Source organism: Lissotriton vulgaris, chromosome 1_2, assembly GCF_964263255.1.
Source record: "Lissotriton vulgaris chromosome 1_2, aLisVul1.2, whole genome shotgun sequence".
Lineage (NCBI taxonomy): Eukaryota > Metazoa > Chordata > Amphibia > Caudata > Salamandridae > Lissotriton > Lissotriton vulgaris.
Genome location: NC_141686.1, coordinates 357,825,774 through 357,842,553, shown reverse-complemented (window position 1 = coordinate 357,842,553; position 16,780 = coordinate 357,825,774). Strand labels below are relative to the sequence as shown.

The 16,780-nt window shown below is 49.0% G+C and overlaps 1 protein-coding gene across 1 annotated transcript in view; it reads left to right on the top strand.

Moving 5' to 3' along the window:
• LOC147736831 (uncharacterized) overlaps window positions 1-16,463 on the top strand; it is a 28,547-nt gene extending 12,084 nt beyond the window's left edge. The window contains exon 3 of the mRNA XM_086953521.1: window positions 14,016-16,463. Coding sequence (XP_086809647.1) covers window positions 14,016-14,887 — 872 coding nt within the window. The 3' untranslated portion in view covers window positions 14,888-16,463. The remainder of the gene's footprint in view (window positions 1-14,015) is intronic.
• Window positions 16,464-16,780: the final 317 nt, after the last annotated feature.

Below are 16,780 nucleotides of genomic sequence, written 5' to 3'. Positions count from 1 at the left end.
CACTCGGACCAGCAAGGTCAGAGCGGGTGCTCCTTTTCACAGGAGCTAGGGCAAGTCTGGAGCAACCAGACCCGCAGTGTAGTTCGTCGGTTTCGTCGCCAAGATGGCCGCTGACCACGTGGCTAGTGGCCGGGATGGCGCGTCAAGTGGCACAATGCAAAAGGGCCCCACGCAGATCGTGGAGATGCTGGAGGGCTATCCTTCGGTGCAAGGGCTGCTCGGTGGTGGGGGTTCTCAGTCCCCAAAGCGCAACGTCGAGGATGCCTTGGTTGCTGCGCAGTCAGCTTTTCGAGTGTCTTCCAAGAGGTCCGGTCCCACGTCACTCGGTGCCTCCACGGGTCCCTTCTTTGCAGGGACTGTGGATCGGGCTGTGAGAGGTCTGAGAGTCTGGGTCTTGTCAGGCTCTGGGCTCGGGCTCCGGCGGGAGGCGGCGGCAAAGCAGACGACGAGGTGCTGGTTGGTGCCTGTGTTCACAGGGTGGCCACTCCTAGGCCACAAGGGAGATTCTCTTCAGTCTTCTGTGCAGCAGAATGTCGAAGTCCAGTCTTCTTCTTGTTTAAAGTTGATTTCAGGATGATCTGCTGTGCAATGGCACTGCTCCCACTCTTATTCCCAATCTGAGGGGTGGATCACCTACTAGGTCCCTCCTCTGGGAGGAACCAGGAAGGGGGCGGTTACACCCCCTTTCCTTTGTCCAGCTCCTCGCCAGGCCTGGGTCTGGAAAGTCCCAGGACCGGTTTGGACTGGCTTATGCACGGGGACACCTTGTGTGCCCCGGGCATGTCTCAATCTATTCAGCCCTGTCCTACCCAATACACAAAACCCTGTCTGGGGTGGTGCTCGCACCTCCCAAGGCAGGAAACCCTTTGTCCAAGCCTCCCTCGCTGGAAGGACTCCCAGCAGCAGGAGGTCAGACTCGTGTCTGTGGTGGCAGCATCCATTTTGTGATGCTGAGGCTCTGGTTAACTTTAACCGGGGTTAAGGCTACACACATGTCGTGTCCCTCTAGAAGGGTGGAATGCTATCCCCGTCGACAGAACTATCGATGGGATAGTATTCCAATTCGTATGACACCTTACTCGACATGTTTTGATAAAGCCAAACCAAAGATAGCAAATAACCGCAAGGATTATAATGCACTTAAGAGTATATGGTATGGCAATATCCCGGAACAGCTTAGGGAGTGGTTCCCGACAGCTGCAGACAGGCTCAGCTCATGCTAGAGCACCATCTCACATATTTCCAAGCACTCTGCCTCCAGGATTGAAGAGGCCTTCCATAGGAGTGGCTGATAGGAACATATGTGTCCAGTTTAAGGTTAGATATAGGGATACTATATCTAAGTAAGAGGTGATTACACCAACTTACCCCAGCTGAGTGATCAGCCAGTTGTGTCAAATATGGAGGCCAGGCCAGGGGTGGCACAATACATGCTGCAGCCCCTGGTAGGCCTTGGAAACACCTATGCCCTGGGTACCTAGGGTACACTGTTACAGTGGCCAATAAGGTGAACCAGTTCCAATTCGTAATGCACCTAAAGTGCATTGGCAGTAATTTAGAGAGAGAACAGCAGGCTGTGGGTCTGATTAGCAGGCCCACAGCCACATTAAGTCATAAATCAGTGAAGCAAAAAGCAAAAATTTGGGGTGACCATAGGATAGCAGACCCTACTCTCCTACAATAGTGTAAACCATTACAGCCGCAGTCATTCTGAAGGTGAGTCTGAAAAGAACCCTATCCTTTTTTGAAGTCATAAACAAGCTCCATAATTTATGATCAAGGTCAAATCCGCTCACCATCTGACACTTGCCCTTCAGGAGTCATAAAATCTCTGACCTCAGCAATCCTCTGCAGAGTCTTTTCAGCAAATCAGTAGCTCAAGCTATCGTTCCAAGTGCGTTTTATTTATTTTAAGAGTTTTCTATAGCGCGAACTAGACCCAAGGTAGGGTATCAGAGTGCTTTACATAGTGAGCAAGGTATGAATAGTACATTTAGTAAAAACATGGTATACAAAAACAACGCATACAAAGTAACAACGTAGCATAACAGAGTTTGGGGGATAAAAGCAGAGTAGAGAATTGTTCTGAGCAATAAGAATGAATTCGAGATTGTTCACGTCTTAGCTTCGAAATATCAGTGGACGGAGAGTATAGTCAAGATTGAGGTTGTAAGCTGGCGTGGTGTTTGTGCGGATTTTAATGGAGGAATTTGCTTATCAAGAATAATTTTGCGAGTTGCAAATTCTTGGCCCCACTCCAGAAACAGCTCTGTTGGAGGTTTTAGTCTTGTTGAACCGCGAGGGTTTCAGGAGTAGAATATCTGCGCTCCTAGAATGTCTGTTTCCTCCAGATAAAGTATGTTTTTGTGCTAGGTACTGGGGGTGTTGTGGTGTAACGCCTTGTGAGTGATGCAAGCCATCTTTAAGTAAATACGAGCTTCATAAGGTAGCCAGTTGAGTGCCTTCAGGTGTGGCGATAAGTGGTCAAATTTCCTAGATCCAGTTATGAGTCTTGCTGTGGTGTTAAGGCAGTACAAAAGGGGGTGGTGATGGACGGAGCATCTGAATCAATCAAACACTCACACCCAGTCAAAAGATCTGGGTTTAATCCATCACCGTTCTTTAGCCCACTCTGCCACCCCAGTTCAGACATGGCTATATGCAAATCAGTCTGACCCTGTGCCTCATGGGAACAGTCCAGCCCAAACCGCCAAGCCATGTCTTCCCTGGACCGGAAATGAGCTTCTGAGGACCGGTTTCTGGCATTCCAGCCGTCTTCAGCCCGGCTTGCTTGAATCCAGTGGCAAAGTGAGCAAGGGACTTACGTCTGAGTATACCCTGCCACACTTATGGCGGCCAAAAGCGGTACAAAAGGGGGTGGTGATGGACGGAGCATCTAAATCAATCAAACACTCACACCCAGTCAAAAGATCTGGGTTTAATCCATCACCGTTCTTTAGCCCACTCTGCCACCCCAGTTCAGACATGGCTATATGCAAATCAGTCTGACCCTGTGCCTCATGGGAACAGTCCAGCCCGGACCGCCAAGCCATGTCTTCCCTGGACCGAAAACAAGCTTCTGAGGACCGGTTTCTGGCATTCCAGCCGTCTTCAGCCCGGCTTGCTTGAATCCAGTGGCAAAGTGAGCAAGGGACTCACGTCTGAGTATACCCTGCCACACTTATGGCGGCCAGAAGCGGTACAAAAGGGGGTGGTGATGGACGGTGCATCTGAATCAATCAAACACTCACACCCAGTCAAAAGATCTGGGTTTAATCCATCACCGTTCTTTAGCCCACACTGCCACCCCAGTTCAGACATGGCTATATGCAAATCAGTCTGACCCTGTGCCTCATGGGAACAGTCCAGCCCGAACCGCCAAGCCATGTCTTTCCTGGACCGGAAACAAGCTTCTGAGGACCGGTTTCTGGCATTCCAGCCGTCTTCAGCCCGGCTTGCTTGAATCCAGTGGCAAAGTGAGCAAGGGACTTACGTCTGAGTATACCCTGCCACACTTATGGCGGCCAAAAGCGGTACAAAAGGGGGTGGTGATGGACGGAGCATCTGAATCAATCAAACACTCACACCCAGTCAAAAGATCTGGGTTTAATCCATCACTGTTCTTTAGCCCACTCTGCCACCCCAGTTCAGACATGGCTATATGCAAATCAGTCTGACCCTGTGCCTCATGGGAACAGTCCAGCCCGAACCGCCAAGCCATGTCTTCCATGGACCGGAAACAAGCTTCTGAGGACCGGTTTCTGGCATTCCAGCCGTCTTCAGCCCGGCTTGCTTGAATCCAGTGGCAAAGTGAGCAAGGGACTCACGTCTTAGTATACCCTGCCACACTTATGGCGGCCAAAAGCGGTACAAAAGGGGGTGGTGATGGACGGAGCATCTGAATCAATCAAACACTCACACCCAGTCAAAAGATCTGGGTTTAATCCATCACCGTTCTTTAGCCCACTCTGCCACCCCAGTTCAGCCATGGCTATATGCAAATCAGCCTGACCCTGTGCCTCATGGGAACAGTCCAGCCCGAACCGCCAAGCCATGTCTTCCCTTGACCGGAAACAAGCTTCCGAGGACCGGTTTCTGGCATTCCAGCCTTCTTCAGCCCGGCACGCTTGAATCAAGTGAAAAAGCGAGCAAGGGACTCACGTCTGAGTATACCCTGCCACACTTATGGCGGCCAAAAGCGGTACAAAAGGGGGTGGTGATGGACGGAGCATCTGAATCAATCAAACACTCACACCCAGTCAAAAGATCTGGGTTTAATCCATCACCGTTCTTTAGCCCACTCTGCCACCCCAGTTCAGACATGGCTATATGCAAATCAGTCTGACCCTGTGCCTCATGGGAACAGTCCAGCACGAACCGCCAAGCCATGCCTTCCCTGGACCGGAAACAAGCTTGCGAGTACCGGTTTCTGGCATTCCAGCCGTCTTCAGCCCGGCTTGCTTGAATCCAGTGGCAAAGTGAGCAAGGGACTCACGTCTGAGTATACCCTGCCACACTTATGGCGGCCAAAAGCGGTACAAAAGGGGGTGGTGATGGACGGAGCATCTGAATCAATCAAACACTCAAACCCAGTCAAAAGATCTGGGTTTAATCCATCACCGTTCTTTAGCCCACTCTGCCACCCCAGTTCAGACATGGCTACATGCAAATCAGTCTGACCCTGTGCCTCATGGGAACAGTCCAGCCCGAACCGCCAAGCCATGTCTTCCCTGGACCGGAAACAAGCTTCTGAGGACCGGTTTCTGGCATTCCAGCCGTCTTCAGCCCGGCTTGCTTGAATCCAGTGGCAAAGTGAGCAAGGGACTTACGTCTGAGTATACCCTGCCACACTTATGGCGGCCAAAAGCGGTACAAAAGGGGGTGGTGATGGACGGAGCATCTAAATCAATCAAACACTCACACCCAGTCAAAAGATCTGGGTTTAATCCATCACCGTTCTTTAGCCCACTCTGCCACCCCAGTTCAGACATGGCTATATGCAAATCAGTCTGACCCTGTGCCTCATGGGAACAGTCCAGCCCGGACCGCCAAGCCATGTCTTCCCTGGACCGAAAACAAGCTTCTGAGGACCGGTTTCTGGCATTCCAGCCGTCTTCAGCCCGGCTTGCTTGAATCCAGTGGCAAAGTGAGCAAGGGACTCACGTCTGAGTATACCCTGCCACACTTATGGCGGCCAGAAGCGGTACAAAAGGGGGTGGTGATGGACGGTGCATCTGAATCAATCAAACACTCACACCCAGTCAAAAGATCTGGGTTTAATCCATCACCGTTCTTTAGCCCACACTGCCACCCCAGTTCAGACATGGCTATATGCAAATCAGTCTGACCCTGTGCCTCATGGGAACAGTCCAGCCCGAACCGCCAAGCCATGTCTTTCCTGGACCGGAAACAAGCTTCTGAGGACCGGTTTCTGGCATTCCAGCCGTCTTCAGCCCGGCTTGCTTGAATCCAGTGGCAAAGTGAGCAAGGGACTTACGTCTGAGTATACCCTGCCACACTTATGGCGGCCAAAAGCGGTACAAAAGGGGGTGGTGATGGACGGAGCATCTGAATCAATCAAACACTCACACCCAGTCAAAAGATCTGGGTTTAATCCATCACTGTTCTTTAGCCCACTCTGCCACCCCAGTTCAGACATGGCTATATGCAAATCAGTCTGACCCTGTGCCTCATGGGAACAGTCCAGCCCGAACCGCCAAGCCATGTCTTCCATGGACCGGAAACAAGCTTCTGAGGACCGGTTTCTGGCATTCCAGCCGTCTTCAGCCCGGCTTGCTTGAATCCAGTGGCAAAGTGAGCAAGGGACTCACGTCTTAGTATACCCTGCCACACTTATGGCGGCCAAAAGCGGTACAAAAGGGGGTGGTGATGGACGGAGCATCTGAATCAATCAAACACTCACACCCAGTCAAAAGATCTGGGTTTAATCCATCACCGTTCTTTAGCCCACTCTGCCACCCCAGTTCAGCCATGGCTATATGCAAATCAGCCTGACCCTGTGCCTCATGGGAACAGTCCAGCCCGAACCGCCAAGCCATGTCTTCCCTTGACCGGAAACAAGCTTCCGAGGACCGGTTTCTGGCATTCCAGCCTTCTTCAGCCCGGCACGCTTGAATCAAGTGAAAAAGCGAGCAAGGGACTCACGTCTGAGTATACCCTGCCACACTTATGGCGGCCAAAAGCGGTACAAAAGGGGGTGGTGATGGACGGAGCATCTGAATCAATCAAACACTCACACCCAGTCAAAAGATCTGGGTTTAATCCATCACCGTTCTTTAGCCCACTCTGCCACCCCAGTTCAGACATGGCTATATGCAAATCAGTCTGACCCTGTGCCTCATGGGAACAGTCCAGCACGAACCGCCAAGCCATGCCTTCCCTGGACCGGAAACAAGCTTGCGAGTACCGGTTTCTGGCATTCCAGCCGTCTTCAGCCCGGCTTGCTTGAATCCAGTGGCAAAGTGAGCAAGGGACTCACGTCTGAGTATACCCTGCCACACTTATGGCGGCCAAAAGCGGTACAAAAGGGGGTGGTGATGGACGGAGCATCTGAATCAATCAAACACTCAAACCCAGTCAAATGATCTGGGTTTAATCCATCACCGTTCTTTAGCCCACTCTGCCACCCCAGTTCAGACATGGCTACATGCAAATCAGTCTGACCCTGTGCCTCATGGGAACAGTCCAGCCCGAACCGCCAAGCCATGTCTTCCCTGGACCGGAAACAAGCTTCTGAGGACCGGTTTCTGGCATTCCAGCCGTCTTCAGCCCGGCTTGCTTGGATCCAGTGGCAAAGTGAGCAAGGGACTCTCGTCTGAGTATACCCTGCCACACTTATGGCGGCCAAAAGCGGTACAAAAGGGGGTGGTGATGGACGGAGCATCTGAATCAATCAAACACTCACACCCAGTCAAAAGATCTGGGTTTAATCCATCACCGTTCTTTAGCCCACTCTGCCACCCCAGTTCAGACATGGCTATATGCAAATCAGCCTGACCCTGTGCCTCATGGGAACAGTCCAGCCCGAACCGCCAAGCCATGTCTTCCCTTGAGCGGAAACAAGCTTCCGAGGACCGGTTTCTGGCATTCCAGCCTTCTTCAGCCCGGCACGCTTGAATCAAGTGAAAAAGTGAGCAAGGGACTCACGTCTGAGTATACCCTGCCACACTTATGGCAGCCAAAAGCGGTACAAAAGGGGGTGGTGATGGACGGAGCATCTGAATCAATCAAACACTCACACCCAGTCAAAAGATCTGGGTTTAATCCATCACCGTTCTTTAGCCCACTCTGCCACCCCAGTTCAGACATGGCTATATGCAAATCAGTCTGACCCTGTGCCTCATGGGAACAGTCCAGCACGAACCGCCAAGCCATGCCTTCCCTGGACCGGAAACAAGCTTGCGAGGACCGGTTTCTGGCATTCCAGCCATCTTCAGCCCGGCTTGCTTGAATCCAGTGGCAAAGTGAGCAAGGGACTCACGTCTGAGTATACCCTGCCACACTTATGGCGGCCAAAAGCGGTACAAAAGGGGGTGGTGATGGACGGAGCATCTGAATCAATCAAACACTCACTGGCGTTAAGGCAGGCGTTTAGAGGGGCGGTAGAGATTTTGGGAAGCCCTGAGAGGGTAGAAACATCCGTACTCCAGAGCACTGGGACCTCATTTAGTCTTTTGCAGTCTGGAGTCCAATATTCATACCCGGCGCCCACTAGTAGGAGTTTCTAGAGGCTTCCACCGCCTTGACGTGTCAAGCATCCGCTTCCTCCTTGCCCTGGGTCCAGCTTGTCTGGATTCACAAAAGACCAGTGATAACTCCTTTGTGAGAGTGCTCATGCAGAGCCTTTGTGATGTGCAACTGTGATAAGTGACAGCTGCTCCCCCTCGTTAAGTCAAAGAGGCCTATCCTGCCAACACCTCGCTTCCAAATGAGCAGAGGAATACCGAAGCACTCAGCGAGGTCCAGTGGCCATGCCTTGTAGTCCGTAAAGAAGTACTGCAAGATCAGAGATGTTTGTTGTGATTTATTGTTGTCACAATTATTCACCTTTCTTGTGTCTGAGACGTAAAATCCATTACAGACAGGCAGCCGTCACGTGTTTCGTCATAGAGACTTTTTCAAGGCTGCAAGAGGATATAGAAAGTATCTTATAGAAAGTATCTTACACAATTGTTACAATGACATAGGGATAAGAAATGCAGCTGTTAAGTCACCATCACCAGATAGAACAAGAAGAACACTGTTGTGATCCTGAAGGATACCCTTTGAAGAGCCAAGTGCATATGGGGGAACCACAATATGAATATACTCGTGGAATTGTAAGTCACTTTCCTTCATTATTTCATGGGTCGGGACAAGTCAAACAAGGAAAGTTAGTGTAGTATTTGACTCGCAGACTCAGTAGAGTTAACTTCAAGTTTATTGTGGAGAAGCTACACAGCAGACCAGAGAGCGCAGGCAGGTACATCCAACTCCAACGCCTCTCTCCAAATTAACCTTCAAACTATCGCCCGGCAACAAGTGCAACCAGGCAACACTCTAACATTCTATGGAAGGAAGCATGGAAAGGATAGTAGAACTAAGCACAAATACAGAGAATATAACAGTTACACATAAATGAGAATTGTAATCAAAGACACAGATGAGTTGTATTTCTCTTGCAAAAAGCTGTTGAAAAAGAACTTCATTCTTTACTTATACATGACATCATTGAACGCTCCATTGGTCCGACACATTGGCTTTCTCCCATTCTAACTGTGCGCTAAAAGAGACATTGAAGGACCTGTACACATAAGTGTTGACATGCGTCAGGCCAACAAGGCAACTGAGCGAGAGAAACCTCCTGGTCCGCCCATTGCTGATATAATAACTCAATTGAATGGCGCAGAGTTCTTCTCTCGACTCAACCTCAATAAAGGATCTTACCAATTGGAACTTGAAGAAAAATCCAGATACGTTGCAACCTTCTCTACGCATATTGGTTTGTTTTGCTAAAAGCGATTGAGTTTTGGTATATCCTCTACTGCAGAACTTTTCCAAGTCGTCATTTGACTTATCATATAGCCTGTAGTAAATGCATTTAACTATAGTGATATATTGTTTTTTGGGGGCTGCACAGAAAGAGCATTACAAAACTCTCATGCAAGTATGTCGTTTGCTGAATGATGCAGCCTTAACTCTGAATGCTGACAAATGTGAATTCCACAAGAAAAGCTTGACATTCTTCAGCCATGTATTTTGTGATGGAGGTATGAAACCTGATCCAGCTTGAGTTCTTCTACAGGGGACGCAGTGAATGCCCGTGCCCCTCTTGGTGATTCTACAGTTGCCCAGGAAGTAGTGGGCAGCTGCTACGTTTAGGCTTGTTCTCTTGCGTTGTTGCTTTTGCTGCGTGCGCAGCCAGCCCTGACTTTTGGGTCAAAGAGCGTTTGAGCCCCATGGAAGGCCAGTTGGCCTGGGGTCAGTATCCTCTGGGAATCTTGCGCAAGGTGGTTGCCTACTGTGTTCATGATGATAATTGCCTAATGTGATGTATGTGTAATGTATTTATGCATCCTACGTTATACCTCTAACTGTGTTTTCATGACTAGGAGGTTGTTATGCATAGTATAGTTTATGCTAGTCAGTTTATGTTTCCCTGCGTGATCTATGCCTAGGATGATTAGTATTGCATAGTGTGTTCCTACCTGTCACCAGTGAATACTGGTGGTGTTCTACAATTGTTATTTTATGCTACAGTTATTCTATGTGCTACATCTACTATTTCTACTAAGTGCTGATTCTGACAGTGGCCCGTGGCCCTGTCATGTGTAAATAATCCCCTGTAAATACTGCCCAGTGCCAGTTGGCACAGTGTATATGTGTGATTATGATCTAATGTGTTTATGGTAATACAAAGGCTATTTTTATATATAACCTTGTGTGGAGTTCCTTTTTGTGGTGTGCCTAGTGTGTTGCTGCTGTGTGTGTTGCGCAAACGCTTTACACACTGCCTCTGGGATAAGCCTGACTGCTTGTGCCTAGCTACCAAGGGGGTGAGCAGGGGTTATCTTGGTGTGTAACTCCCTTGCCCTGACTAGAATAGTGGTCTCTGCCTGGCTTTGGCGCAAGCCTTAGCCAACCAGAGATCCTATTTCTAACAAGCAGGGTTATTCAAAAACTAGATGGCATCTTTGTGACATGACTTGTACCTGCAATCTTAAAATCTGGCAACGACCCACCTTTTAATAGTCGAGAATTCAAAAAAGTTCTAAATCACCTCAATATAAAGAATCAAAAAAAGCACTCCCCTTTGACCCCAGGCCAATGGTCTGGTATAACGCCTCATGAGTACTCTAAAGAAAGCTGTTCAGCATTCTACATTGGGGAAGCTCGACCTCGAAGGTGTTTTGAACACTATTCTTTGAGGTTAGTGTTTGACCCCCTTACTCGACCACAGAGGAAACCCCTGCAACTATCATGTTTGGAAGAGTCATGACAACCAAGCTTTCCCAATGGGAGGGGAAGGGTGTGACAGGGGATACATCTGCATTCATCTGCGTCTTCTTGGGCTGAGAGAGGCGTGATTCACACTTACATTTGAATAGGTTGTGTCCTGCCCTCACTCAAAGGTCTGATTTACGCCCTAATGATCGTCTGGAGCCAGGAATGGGCTGCAAGGGACTGTTGCACACTTCTGAGGGTTCATTTGAAGTCACCTGTTCATCAAATACATTTTTGAGTATATGTACTGGAGCTCTGATCCCATGTTTTTAGACGCTGCTTGGTAGATCCTTCTCCTACCTCGCAGCTAAAACCTGGAACTCACTTCCCACTCACCTTCGTCTCACTCAGAACCACTTGGCATTCAGAAAGCAACTTAAAACTTGGATATTCGACAAGTAATTCCCCACCCTTCCTCAAGCGCCTTGAGACCCTATGGGTATGTAGCGCGCTATATAAATTCCTTGACTTGACTTGACTTGACTTGACTTGTAGCCAGACACAGTTGGCTGCTGTGCTGCCAGGAGCAACCACCATTACGACTAACTGCCTTGTGTTGACCTGCTGCTGCAGGAGGGACTGCAAATTTGCAACCTAACTGTATGTGCTGTCTGCAGCCTGCCACCTCCTTTTGTTCCCCGAAGTGCTCTCCAAGGGTTGTTTGTTTGCTCCCGTTTTCCCGAGATCTCAGGGCCATCAAAGACCTTGTGGCCTCTTTTCTCTGAAACCTCTGCTGGGTGAGCCCATTTTAGAAGGTCTAGCATGTCCCCAGTGCTCCTGCTCCCTTCTGCACCAAGGTAAAACTTTGTGCATTACAGGACAGTGCAGCATGGGCCTACAGTGCAGCGCTCTGACCAGGGGAGTGCCTTTGTGCATTCTAGGGAAGTGCGCCATGTTTTACAAACCAGCATGTGTTGAGCGTTTTTCTCCAGCGAGAACAGCGTTGTTTCGCCTGGAGGTGTTACCAGAGAAACAAACACGTCCTTGAGTCCTGGAAAGATATCTCCACCGTCAAATGCCACTAAGAACAAACTAGTGTGGCCCCTCTGGCCTTGAGACCCGAGGAACAGCCCCCTGAAGACTTATGCGGCTCTGAGGTGGTACAGAGCCGCGTCTAAGGCTGCAGAGCTACAGGAGCTGCACAAAGCCTTCAAGGCAGGCGTTTCGACAACACGTTGTTCTGTAACATGCGGCGGGCCAGCATTTTGAGGCTCATTCCAGCCAGCCTCACCCTCTGGTTTTAACGCGTATACTGCACAAAGCTCTCAACGTCGGGTCTCACTCCCGAGACATGACAACATTGTTAGTAAGTTACAGATGCCCTGAGGACAGTGACCCTGCACCCACAAAGGTACTGTGAGGCGGGTTGGGTCCAGAAGAGCGGTAAAGCCGCCCTACTCTCCTTCACGGGTGGCTTGGTTTCCCTTGGGCAAAGAGACGCGATTCAAGCGGCCCCGGCGGGCTCCAAATTCGCAAGAGCGTGAGGGGCATTTCTTGTTCAGCATTGTCTCTGCTCTGGAGATGACCGCAAGAATGGTGCAGGGCTGTTCATAGAGGAGAACTGCTGGAAGACTCAAGGTCAATTACTGTTTAGCATTTAGTAGGTGCTCCTGCGCCGTACGTTTGGTTTCTAAATGCAATCGGGTCAACCACGTTCACTACAGTTACCATATGAAGTGTAATAGGAGCGCAGGTGCGATGTGACCTATGTTTTCATAGTAATTTGTGTTTTTCTCTGTCAAACCTGCATTATTTGCACGAACGGTGTGATTTAAGTCATTTTGGTCTTGTTTGATTTACAATTATTATTATTATTATTGGACATTTATTAAGCGCCTGGTTACGCCACTGGCGTGTCCCCGCGCTATGACAAGTGGAGTGACTGTCCCCCCTCCTCCCAACCAAGCTATCTACTGAAAAGGTGCGTTTTAAGTTTTTTTCTAAACTGGATTTCGGAGTATTCAAGCCGAAGTTCCAGCGGAAGATTATTCCAGCACTTGGGAGCAAGGTATCTGAAGGATCTGCCTCCCATACGAGCTTTAAATATTCTTGGAACTTTTAACAGCCCGGTCTGCGAGGACCGAAGACTGCGTGCAGGCTCGTAATGGGCTACTAGGTTCTGGAGCGGAAGAGGTGCTTTGCCATTCAGGATACGATGGCAGGTGGCAAGGGCCTTAAACTCCACTCTCCTCTCAATGGGGAGCCAATGGAGCGCCCACAAGGCTGGTTTGGCGGATGACCTCCTAGGGAGTCTAAGGACCAGCCGCGCTGCTGCGTTTTGAAGAACCTGCAGGCGGCCGATGACCCTGCCTGTGGCCCCCAGATAGAGCAGGTTCCCATAATCAAGTCGGGAGGTGACCAGGGCATGCACCAGTGTCTGACGAGCAGAAATGGGAAGCAGATCTAATACTTTCCTCAAAGCTCTCAGAACACTGAAGCAGACCCCCGCCACCCGACCGACATGTGGGCCAAAGGTGAGGTCCTTATCCAGCCACACGCCCAGGTTCCTGGCCTCACGGCAGGGAATGGGGACTTCCCCCAGACAGGGTGGCCACCACGCCGACGACCACGCCGACGGTGCACCCCCCACCACGAGCACCTCGGTCTTGCTCCCGTTCAGCTTTAAACAGTTGGCAGACATCCAGGCAGCAAGGTCTTTCATGCAGTTCCTGAAGATGTCCGCCGCAAGACCGGGCGCGCGCGATAGGGAGATGACCAGCTGCGTGTCATCGGCGTAGGACACCAGGCGGAGACCATATCCCTCCACGATAGCCGCCAGGGGGGAGACGTAGATGTTGAATAGAGTTGGGCTCAGGGACGAACCCTGAGGTACGCCCTGGCCCAGCTCAATCTCCCTGGAATAGCACTCACCCAATCTGACTTGGAAGCACCTCTCAGAGAGGAAGGACTTGATCCAACCAAGCGCAGCTCCTGTCACCCCTCCTCCATTCAGACACTGTAGCAGGGTGGAGTGTGCTACAGTGTCGAATGCTGCGCTTAGGTCAAGAAGGATCAGTGCCATCGTCTGGCCCTCGTCTACTCCCTGTCTGGGAGAATTTATTTTTACATAATCCTGCGTGGATTCCCTTTTGTGGTTTACTCACTGTGTTGCTGCTCTAGTGTGTTGCACAAATGCTCTGCACATTGCATCTTTAAACTAGCCTGACTGCTCTGCGCCAAACTACCAGTGTGTATCTGGCTTACCCTGACTACAGTGGTGGATTCTGCCTGGCTTAGGTGCCTACCCTTGCCAACCAGAAAGCCTGTATCGAACAGTGGTCCTTGTGAATCACTTGATTTCCCAGCATGCTCCTGCTGCAGGACTCGGTCAACGCACTTTATGTAGGAGGACTAGCCACCATTTGTGTCTCAAAGGGAAGTGTGACTCTTTTTCCTAGAACATACATTTTTTCCCCTTAATTGTAACTGTTCACTTCTCCATATTATACCAATGCAGTTTTTTCAAGAAATATTTTCTTCATGTAATTTTCAATGTTTTTTATATTTTGCAGAACAACAATCACATCTAGAAAGTATGAATGGAAAAGAAAGCCATAAAGTTTCCGGAGGCAAGATAAATTTTAATCAAAATATCTACTTAAAGAAACGGCGCAGAATGCACATGAGGGAGAGACGCTTTGCTTGTAATGTGTGTGACAAAGGATTTATCAATGAGACACTTCTTGTGAGGCACAAAAAAGGACACACCAGCCTCAGGCCATATCCCTGCGAAAAGTGTAAAAAGTGTTTCACTCAAAAGGGAAATTTTTTACAGCATCAAAGAACACACACTGGAGAGAGGCCTTATCACTGCACAGTGTGTTCCAAGCACTTTGCTCATAAGATCAGCCTTGTACGGCATCAAAGTGTACACACAGGAGAAAAGCCTTATCACTGCACCATGTGTGAGAAGAGCTTCAGTCAAAAGGCAAATCTACTAAAGCACCAACTAATACACACCGGAGAGAGACTTTATCACTGCACTGTGTGTTCAAAGCGCTTTTCTCATAAGTCGACCCTTGTACGGCATCAAAGAACTCACACAGGAGAGAGACCTCATCATTGCACTGTGTGTTCCAAAACCTTTTCTCAGAAGACAAACCTTGTACTGCATCAAAGAACACACACAGGAGAGAAGCTTTATCACTGCACTGTGTGTTCCAAGCGCTTTGCTGATAAGTCGACCCTTGTACGGCATCAAATTGTACACACAGGAGAGAGGCCTCATCACTGTACTGTGTGTGCCAAGGGCTTTGCTTATAAGGGAGGCCTTGTACGGCATCAAAGCGTACACACCGGAGAGCGGCCTTATTACTGCACAGTGTGTTCCAAGTGCTTTGCTGATAAGGGATCCCTTGTACGGCATCAAAGCGTACACACATGAGAGAAGCCTTTTCACTGCACTGTGTGCGAGAAGAGCTTAAATCAAAAGTCAAGTCTCGTAACACCAAACACACTCGAGAGAAACCTTATCACTGCAAAGTGTCTTCCAAGCTCTTTTCTCAGAAAGAAGGGCCATGTATGGCATCAAAGTGCACACACAGGAAAGAGGCCTTATCACTGCACAGTGTGTGGAAGAGCTTTAATGGTAAGGCACATATGCAACGGCACCAAATAATACACTCTAAACTGAACCCTATCACTGCACAGTTTATGCCAGGAACTTCACTCAAAATGAACGTTTCCTCAACACCAATAAATACAAACTAGATCCATTTTCATTGTAACAATCTTATGTCCTGCTTACCCCAAAGTAAGTTTTACTGGAATGTTGTAACTTAGCGAGGGCTTATAGTCATAAATTCCTAATGGCCAGTGTTCCCTGTAGGGAGCGTGCATTTAGTGTAATAACCCTGAGTGCGCAAACTCCGTTGCGAAGCGCATACACTTCACACATCACTGAGGCACCATTTGCAGCTCTTGCTTTTAAAAAGCGAGCAGCGTGGAAAAAAAGATCTCTTGCGTGAAGGAGCACAGAGAGCAGATCTTGGCCGTAGCAACATACCACCGTGGAAGAGGGGAGAACTTTGCAGTGTGCCTCTTAAACTGCAGTGTATCGGATTGCCGAGGGTCACAAGTTGTGCAGCATGTTTCTTCTTCGCATGCTGTTTGCTGCGCTAGTTTCTGAGAGAGGTTGCAGGGCTTTACAGGCTGAAGTGGCTGTCCGGGTATGATCCGTGCCTTGCAGATTAATTTATTTTAAAAGTCCATGCACTAATTAGCATTGTTCGGGATTTAAGGGCATGATGTACGGCATACTGATGTTTAAGTCCCAGCTAAAAGTGTTCAAAAGGCAGGCACTCAGTGCATAATGGTATGCCTGTGTTAAACTTATTTAGAGAAGTAATTTCTGACCCTGCCGCAAGCATGCCAAGTCATATGTGCCCCCAGTGAGGCAGCATCATTAAGATGAGTCATTTTCCCGGCCTACACCTGGGCTCTGTAATTGCAGCTCTGGTCACCTGTGAAGCGTGATTGTGAGCAGCCATACAAGAATGTAAGGAGATATGATCGGTAACCAATCACATCCTTGTGTTATTTCTTTATAAATGTTCTGAGTCTTTCTCACTGCGAGTTGATTCTATTGTACCAACCGAATATAGGATTCATTTACCACCTCGCTCATGCCATTACATGAGGGCACAGCCGCAACGCTATCACACAGTCTTACAAAACACACACTGAACTACTACTTACACGTCACCACAACTTTTAGCTCACAGCTAGGGCTCTCAGCACAGACCCCTATTCACAGATGCCAAAGTCCCTACTCGCCTCTCGGAACGGACTTGCTTCCATCTTAAGCCCAGGTGCTGGCTGCTCTTTGTGGTGCGTGATCACCGTTGGAGCTGCAGAAAGAAACATGGGCTCTTTTCTCTTCCCATCATACCTTTTATCACATATGTTTAAGAGTTAGTAGTTGAACTGTGGTTATTGCAGATGTATGTAGACCTCTTTTCCTCAATAAATGCTGCTGTATCTTGCATTACAATGGGTTCGAGTCAGCATTCTGTGCATTTAAGATACCCTCCTTTAGGGCTCGCATTAATTTTTTTGTCACTCTGTAAGCTCTGCAGCGCTCAGGCTTCGGTAGTGAAGAGTGCTGCCGCAACCAACTGCAAAGCAGCTAACCCACTGAGCAGCCCCGTATCTATGAGTGCCGCCAGGTATAACTTGATTTACCTCTTGTAAGGAGTAAGTACTGTGTCCAGACTGACTTTTTAAATTTCTTTTTTCATCCCAGTTCTTTTTTGCTCATCTCATTCGAAGAATGCAA